Here is an 8,144-nt window from a genome sequence, read left to right as displayed (position 1 = left end):
TATCCGCCCGGTGCTCTGCTCGTTGTTGTGAGCGGCGCTCCTCTGCCCACCGTTCTCCCCCCACCCGCATTGCCACCGTAGCAAGCAAGCGACTTGTGTTGCTTGTGTGTGTATATACGATATGTCTACTAATGTGTAGAGTGTATACAGCACACACACATATATATATACTTGTACATGTGTGTGTATATACGATATGTCTACTAATGTGTAGAGTGTATACAGCACACATATATATACTTGTAAATGAATTTATAACAAAAAATGCGTGTAAATTGGCTACGTACGGTGCGAAAGAAGTCCAACAACACACGCACGTTTAGGAGACTTATACAAGATGTGGGGGGGGGGGTGCTAAGAGAAGATCAGGCGCATGGCGATTGTTTTAAAATACAAATCGAGAGTCCTGTTGCAATTGTGCCAAAATCAGTGGCAACACAAACACCCGCTTCTAGCCTCCTGGTTCACAGCTGTTCCCTGCAACAATGTTTTGTTGTAAGTTGAATTGTTCTATTGTATGTTTATAATTGTATAGTGTACTGTGCACAGCGAAACACATAAGAGTGCAGTGCTGACACGCACACCTTGACACTCGTACACAGCGACACACAAAGATCCCCCGTGTAGCCTGTAGCAGACTGTTGGGGCAAGTGCTGCTAGCGAGTAGCACCTATGAAGACTGACACGGCACACGAGGGGTGGGTGGCCAGCATCACGCCCGGCCGCCTTTGTCTCCCCAGTGGCGATGTTTTGATACTTCACCAGCTACTCATTTGAGGCCGAGTCGACCTAGGGGAGGCCCATGACCGGTTCAGATATTCGTCACCGATGTTGGCCGTGAGCGGGAATCGAACTCGGGCCGCCGGGTTCGTAGCGCAGCGTAGCGCTACCCGCTGCACCACCGCTCCCCACTGTTAGCGAGCACACACACACGATGACACACATATACGCTGACACACACACACACAGACACACACACGCTGACACACACGCGACACACACTGACACACACACGCTGACACACACACGCGACACACACGCGACACACGCCGACACACATACACTGACACACACACACGGACACACACACGCTGACACACACGCGACACACACTGACACACACACACGCTGACACACACACACACTGACACACACACACACACGCGACACACACACACGCCGACACACACACAGAGGCATGATGAGTACAATTAGTCACTCGACTCTGTCTAATGGTTCCGTGACTCAGTTGTAAGAATTGTCAGAATCAGAATCTTTGTATTTATCCTGGAGAAAGCCGACGAGCTATGAAGCTCTTTGTCGTCACACAAGCCCAGTCGGGGCGGCGGGGTCACATTGCACCGCGAGCAGAAAGATGCAATAACAACAACTAAACGCCGTCCTCATTCACGCGTGCCATTGCTGCTCGCTCTCCACTGCTCTCGTGTGATCTCGTGAACTCTGCAATCGTGACTTGAAGTATTCGTGACTGCGGGAATCCACACTCTTTGCTTCTTTCGGTAAAGTCACGTGGGGTAGAAAAAAAATATAAATAAAGCATTTCTTAGCTTACATCTCAGCCTCATATGAATGAGTGTTCCGTGCTGTTTGGGACTCCCCCGTGTGGCCCATGGCGTGCGCGCAAGTCAACAACGCCACCGGGAAGACAAAGGCGGCCGGGTGGTGCCAACCCCCCACTCGACCTCGTGCGCCACAGTGCCGGTAGCCTTCATAGGTGCTGCTCACCAACAGCACTTGCCCCAACAGTCTGTTAAGGCTACACAGAGCAGCTTTGTCTTGTTGCGAGTGGGCGCGTGAGCGAGTTGATGGTCGCATCGGCGGTGAGTGGGTGAGCGAGTTGGCCCAGCCACCCCCCCCCCCCTCCGTGTGTCGTAGCGGTCCTGAGCCTCTTCTAGGTCGACTCGGCCTCAAATGAGTACAGTAGCTGGTGCGGTGTGTAAACATCCCCACAGGGGAGACAAAGGCGGCCAGGCGTGGTGCTGGCCACCCACACCCCCTCGTGGGGCTACTCACCAGCAGCACTTGACCCGACAGTCTGTCAAGGCTACACTGGTGACCTTTGCGTGTTTGTGTTTGCGCTCGTTGGCACAGCAGGGGGCACAGGTGGTGCATCAGCCAGTCAACTCGGTCATCTCGGTCAGTCGACCCGTGACACCTGCTGGGTCTGCCCCGTGACCTCCTGCCACGTGGCCTCAAGGTGCACCTGGCCTGGCACAAGCGTCGTGGTGACGTCACCGCCACTTCGTGGCGAATGGCGCTTGTTGTTGCACCGTAAGCCAGCGTTGATTAAGATGGGGCGCCACGGTGGCTAGGAGATGTTAACTACCTCGCCAGGTCTACAGGAGGTCGTGGGTTCGATCCCCACCCTGACGCCTGCTGCTGTATATTTGGAGTTTGCGTGTCTCACTCCCCCCCCCCCCCCCCGTGGCCGCGTGGATTTTTCTCTGCGTCCTCCGCTTCCCCCCCTCCACATCTCGAATCAAACACCGCGCGGTTTCAGTGCTCAGCTGCTGTGCTATCAGTGTCCACACGACGATGATGATGATGACGATGAGCCACCTCTGTTGAGCCATCACGCGATAGCCAGGGCCGCTTCTGTCAGACAAGCCGGGCTCACCTGGTGAAATAACACAAACACTTTGATCAGCGCCAGCACCAGCGCCCGCCCGCCTTTGTCTCCCCAGTCCCGTGTCAATGTAAGCGCCGGACACGTGCCTTTTGAGTGATTATGTGTCGACGTTTTATTTCTGAAGCAGTGCGGAGATTTGGGGAGGGGGGGAGGGGGGCGGGGGGGGGGGGGAAGTCATTACATTGGAAGGGTTGCCCAATCGCACACAAAGCAACCAATTAGTTGATAAATTGACGGACGTTGTTGACTCGCGGATGCGCCAATAAATATTCTCCAGGTTGCGCAGATTTCCCAGGTTCGAGGTTTCACAGATTTCCCAGGCTTCTTCAAGACGGCGACCGCACAACAAACACAGCGGGTGACAGCCGGGGGAGAGAACAGCAGGGGGAGGGAACAAAGGTTGCACACCCATCGCTCCCATCGCCCCGTCACCATCGCCCCGGCACCGCGTGACCCCCCGCCCACCGCCCCCTTTCACCGGCACGTGCATGCGAGCGCGACCATGCCCATGTACAGCTTGTAGACGATGCCGCCGTGGGGCTCCCACACGAGCATGCCGATGGCGCCGTAGCGAGAGGGCACGCAGGCGGCCCGCCCCACGCCCAGCTCCGGGCGGACCTCCTCCACGGTGGCGCGCACCGCCGCGTGGTTGGGCTCTCCCGGGGCTTGCAGGAGGAGGCCGCGGGGACAGCCCCCGCGGCAGTCGCCCGCCTCGTAGCTTCGCGGCTCAAACACCCACCGCTCCCAGCCCAGGTCGGCGAAGTTGATCGTCAGGTTGCGCAGGCGGCAGCCGTTGGAGTAGGCGCCCAAGTAGTGGCGCGCCGACGGCCGCTCCTGCTGCTGTTCCTGCTGCTGCTGCCGCTCCTGCTCCTGCCGCTGCCGCAACTGCTGCCAGCCGCAGTTGCTGCCGCTGCAGCCGCTTGAAGTTCCGCAGGAGCTGCTGGTGGGGGGACAATGCCAAGGAGGCGGATTGACGCCGATTTGGGGGCTCGTGCGGGTCGAGCCCCTTGGGCGCGAGCGCGCCACCCTGCGGCGGCGCCTCCTCCTCGCTCTCCCGGAGGGGCACGGGGCCCACCGGAGGCCCTCGTCGCACCCCCAGGGCCCGCTTCCGGAGCTCCGCTTCAAGGCGGCGGGGGGCCGTCGTCGTCGTCGCCGCCGGCAGGACGTCGTCCGAGTAGAGGAGGAGAAACGGCGTCACGGCGGCGCGACGAGGGGCGCAGCTCCAGGCCACGCGCAGCACCAGCGGCGGCAGCAGTGGGGAGGAGTAGGAGGGAGACGGAGAGGAGAGGAGGAGTAGGAGGGAGACGGAGAGGATGAGGAGGAGTAGGAGGGGAGACGGAGAGGAGGAGGAGGAGTAGGAGGGAGACGGAGAGGAGGAGGAGGAGTAGGAGGGAGACGGAGAGGAGGAGGAGGAGGGAGACGAAGAGGAGGAGGAGGAGGGAGACGGAGAGGAGGATGGAGAGGAGGAGTCGGGAGACAGAGAGGCGGCAGGGTGGCCCAAGAGGCGCGACACGGGCCCCGTGACGTCCACCTGGAACCACTCGCCACCCAGCGACACCCTCGTCGTCGTCGTCGTCGTCGTCGTCGCGGGAGCCTCCGGCTCGGGGTCGTCCGAGACGGGGTCCCCGTTGAGGCTCTGCGCAAGGTCTGGGTCGGAGTCCAGCTCAGGTTTGGGTGTCGGTCGAGGGCTCCAGCCGGGGCTTGGCACCGTCTCGGGGTTTGAGTTTGGCTCCAGGTTGGGGTCACCGCTGGGCTCCGGGTCGTCCGCGGGCTCCGAGGCCCCGTGGTCCGCTCCGACGGAACTCCCCGGCAACACCTGAGAGCACGGAAGGGCAGCGGTGGTCCAAGTGGGACCGTCTCGTCAGCGGCCCGGTTCACCCCCCGTCACAATCACCGCTGGTGGACGGTCACAGATGTTCATCGGTAAAGAACCCCCCCCCCCCTCTCAGATGCGGGTCACAGATGCTGGATAACGAGTGGCCCATTCCAGTGAAGGTAGCTTGCCCCTCCCCTGATCCCATCTGCTTCAATGCTGCTTCCAACCTCTTCATCCGCGTCTTCTAGCACAGGGTAAGGAAGTTGCTACGGTGGTAAAGTGCGATAACGGGGTAAAAAGCACCAATCTTCTCTCTCTGACAGCCACCAATCACGGAGCGGTGACACGCGGGGTAACACGCGGGGTTACTGTGCAAGTAACAAGGTAACACGTGGGGGTACTGTGCTAGTAACAAGGTAACACGGGGGGTAACACGTGGGTACTGTGTTAGCAGCGGGGTTACACGTGGTGTCACGTGGTGACGTGTTAGTTACCGGGGTAGCAGGTGTAGTGGGTGGGGGTAATGGGGGGGGGGTCACGTGATGTCACGTGGTGACGGGGTAGCAGGTGTAGTGGGTGGGGGTAATGGGGGGGGTCACGTGGTGTCACGTGGTGTCACGTGGTCACCCGCAGGGAGCAGGGGGCGTGGCCGTCCCCAGGGTAGACGAGGACCGCGCGCTGCAGCAGCTCCCCGCGCGGCACCACACGCAGGTCAAAGGTCACCACCTCGGCTACGCACCCGGGTCAAGGGGTCAACAGGTCAAGGGGTCAACAGGGCATAGGGTCAAGGGGTGGAACTATCGCACGGGGTTGTACAGCGGGGCGGGGAGTCGCGTGAGGCCGTCTGTCTCCCCAGTGGCGAAGTTAAAACACGTCGCACTTGAGGCTGAGTCGACCCAGGGGAGGATCCAGTCCGGCTCAAATAATTATCGTGACTCGGGTTGACCAGGAACGGGAATCAAACTCATTCTCACCCTTCCACCCACCCTCCCACCCACCCAACCTCCCACTCACCCACCCTCTCTCTCACCCACCCTCTCACCCACCCACTCACCCACCCACTCACCCACCCACTCACCCACCCACTCACCCACTACCTCTCACCACCCTCCCACTCACCCTCCCACTCACCCTCCCACTCACCCTCCCACTCACCCTCCCACTCACCCTCCCACTCACCCTCCCACTCACCCTCCCACTCACCCTCCCACTCACCCTCCCACCCACCCACTCACCCTCCCACTCACCCTCCCTCCCACTCACCCTCCCTCCCACCCACTCACCCTCCCTCTCACCCACCCACTCACCCTCCCTCTCACCCACCCACTCACCCTCCCTCTCACCCACCCACTCACCCTCCCTCTCACCCACCCACTCACCCACCCTCTCACCCACCCACTCACCCCTCCCTCTCACCCACCCACCCCACTCACCCACCCACTCACCCTCTCTCTCTCTCACCCACCCACCCGCTCACACCACCCGCTCACCCTCCCGCTCACCCTCCCGCTCACCCTCCCGCTCACCCACCCACCCTCCCACCCTTCCACCCTCCCGCTCACCCACCCACCCTCCCACTCACCCACCCACTCACCCTCCCACCCACTCACCCTCCCTCTCACCCACCCACTCACCCTCTCTCTCACCCACCTGTGCCCGCGATGTCCCCCAGGGCTGGGCTGTTGCGTGCGGGCGTCACGAGTCTCGCCGTGTTGCCGGGGAGGGCGCTGGGACCGCCCCGCGGCCTCCCGTGCGCGTCCACCTCCCGCCGGAACAGCGCCCGCATGAAGCGCACGTGGTCGTCGTTGTCGTTGTGGTCGTGGTTGTTGTTGTGGTTGTTGTGGTTGAGAGAGACAAAGGCGGCCACACTTTCAGCATCGCCTCCTCCTGCTGCTCCTGCTGCTGCTGGGTCGTTCTCTGCACCTGCGCAGGCGGCGAGACCGAGGAAGCAGGCGACACACAGGCCGCCAGGCAGCAACAACAATCCCCTCGGCACCACCACCGCCACCATCATCATCTTCATCTCACTAGAACTATTCTCCTTGCCGCTGTGCGCTCCTCTCGCCCGGGAGTGTCTCGAGGCGGCAGCAGCAGCCGCCCGCTGCGCCACGCGGAGTTGGTTTGTCTCCGCTGCTCGCGAACGTCGCCCGCTGCTGCTGCTGCACGAGACCTTCCCGCAGGGAGCGCCACGTGCCGCGCCTCCATCTTTATAGCGCCAAGCCGCTTGGGGGGAGGGAGGTGGGGGCTGGTGATGACTTGCGTCTGGGGGAGGGGTCACGGGGCGTGGCTAGCGGGGGGGAGGGAGGTGGGGGCTGGTGATGACGTGCGTCTGGGGGAGGGTGTACGGGGCGTGGCTAGCGGGGGGAGGGAGGTGGGGGCTGGTGATGACGTGCGTCTGGGGGAGGGGTCACGGGGCGTGGCTAGCGGGGGGGAGGGAGGTGGGGGCTGGTGATGACGTGCGTCTGGGGGAGGGGTCACGGGGCGTGGCTAGCGGGGGGGAGGGAGGTGGGGGCTGGTGATGACGTGCGTCTGGGGGAGGGGTCACGGGGCGTGGCTAGCGGGGGGGAGGGAGGGGGGGCTGGTGATGACGTGCGTCTGGGGGAGGGGTCACGGGGCGTGGCTAGCGGGGGGAGGGAGGTGGGGGCTGGTGATGACGTGCGTCTGGGGGAGGGGTCACGGGGCGTGGCTAGCGGGGGGGAGGGAGGGGGGGCTGGTGATGACGTGCGTCTGGGGGAGGGGTCACGGGGCGTGGCTAGCGGGGGGGAGGGAGGTGGGGGCTGGTGATGACGTGCGTCTGGGGGAGGGGTCACGGGGCGTGGCTAGGGGGGGGAGGGAGGTGGGGGCTGGTGATGACGTGCGTCTGGGGGAGGGGTCACGGGGCGTGGCTAGCGGGGGGGAGGGAGGTGGGGGCTGGTGATGACGTGCGTCTGGGGGAGGGGTCACGGGGCGTGGCTAGCGGGGGGAGGGAGGGGGGGCTGGTGATGACGTGCGTCTGGGGGAGGGGTCACGGGGCGTGGCTAGCGGGGGGGAGGGAGGTGGGGGCTGGTGATGACGTGCGTCTGGGGGAGGGGTCACAGGGCGTGGCTAGCCGGTGGGAGGGGTTGGATGGGGGCGTGGCTAACCGGTGGGAGGGGTTGGATGGGGGCGTGGCTAGCAGGTGGGAGGGGTTGGATGGGGGCGTGGCTAGCAGGTGGGAGGGGTTGGATGTGGGCGTGACTAGCAGGGGGGAAGGGTTGGATGTGGGCGTGGCTAGCAAGGGGGAGGGGTTGGATGGGGGCGTGGCTAGCGGGTGGGAGGGGTTGGATGTGGGCGTGGCTAGCAGGTGGGAGGGGTTGGATGTGGGCGTGGCTAGCAGGGGGAGGGGTTGGATGGGGGCGTGGCTAGCGGGTGGGAGGGGTTGGATGGGGGCGTGGCTAGCAGGCGGGAGGGGTTGGATGGGGGCGTGGCTAGCGGGTGGGAGGGGTTGGATGGGGGCGTGGCTAGCAGGCGGGAGGGGTTGGATGTGGGCGTGACTAGCAGGGTGGGAAGGGTTGGATGTGGGCGTGGCTAGCAAGGGGGAGGGGTTGGATGGGGGCGTGGCTAGCGGGTGGGAGGGGTTGGATGTGGGCGTGGCTAGCAGGTGGGAGGGGTTGGATGTGGGCGTGGCTAGCAGGGGGAGGGGTTGGATGGGGGCGTGGC

The 8,144-nt window shown here is 63.2% G+C and overlaps 1 protein-coding gene across 1 annotated transcript; it reads right to left on the bottom strand.

The window, feature by feature from the left end:
- Positions 1–3,124: 3,124 nt before the first annotated feature.
- LOC133362243 (growth/differentiation factor 15-like) lies at positions 3,125–6,570 on the bottom strand. The gene is made up of 5 exons (XM_061581174.1): positions 6,117–6,570; positions 5,094–5,197; positions 4,129–4,466; positions 3,646–3,870; positions 3,125–3,590 (listed from the first exon to the last, which is right to left on the bottom strand). The coding sequence occupies exons 1-5, from the start codon at positions 6,487–6,489 to the stop codon at positions 3,125–3,127; spliced, it is 1,506 nt and encodes a 501-aa protein (XP_061437158.1). The 5' UTR covers positions 6,490–6,570.
- Between the last annotated feature and the right edge of the window lie 1,574 nt (positions 6,571–8,144).

This window comes from Lethenteron reissneri, unplaced genomic scaffold (genome assembly GCF_015708825.2).
Source record: "Lethenteron reissneri isolate LAM-NWPU_2019-01 unplaced genomic scaffold, ASM1570882v1 scaffold_1409, whole genome shotgun sequence".
Lineage (NCBI taxonomy): Eukaryota > Metazoa > Chordata > Hyperoartia > Petromyzontiformes > Petromyzontidae > Lethenteron > Lethenteron reissneri.
Note: the sequence above shows the minus strand (reverse complement) of the source record. Positions and strands in the feature narration are given on the sequence as shown.

What these genes read in the sequence shown, in the direction of transcription:
- LOC133362243 (XM_061581174.1), bottom strand. Translation starts at nt 6,489, where the DNA reads ATGAAGATGATGATGGTGGCGGTGGTGGTGCCGAGGGGATTGTTGTTG. An exon ending in GGGGGACATCGCGGGCACAG is followed by an intron (nt 5,198 to 6,116) that starts GTGGGTGAGAGA and finishes CCGGGTGCGTAG; the next exon opens with CCGAGGTGGTGACCTTTGAC. An exon ending in GGCCACCCTGCCGCCTCTCT is followed by an intron (nt 3,871 to 4,128) that starts GTCTCCCGACTC and finishes CGTGGCCTGGAG; the next exon opens with CTGCGCCCCTCGTCGCGCCG.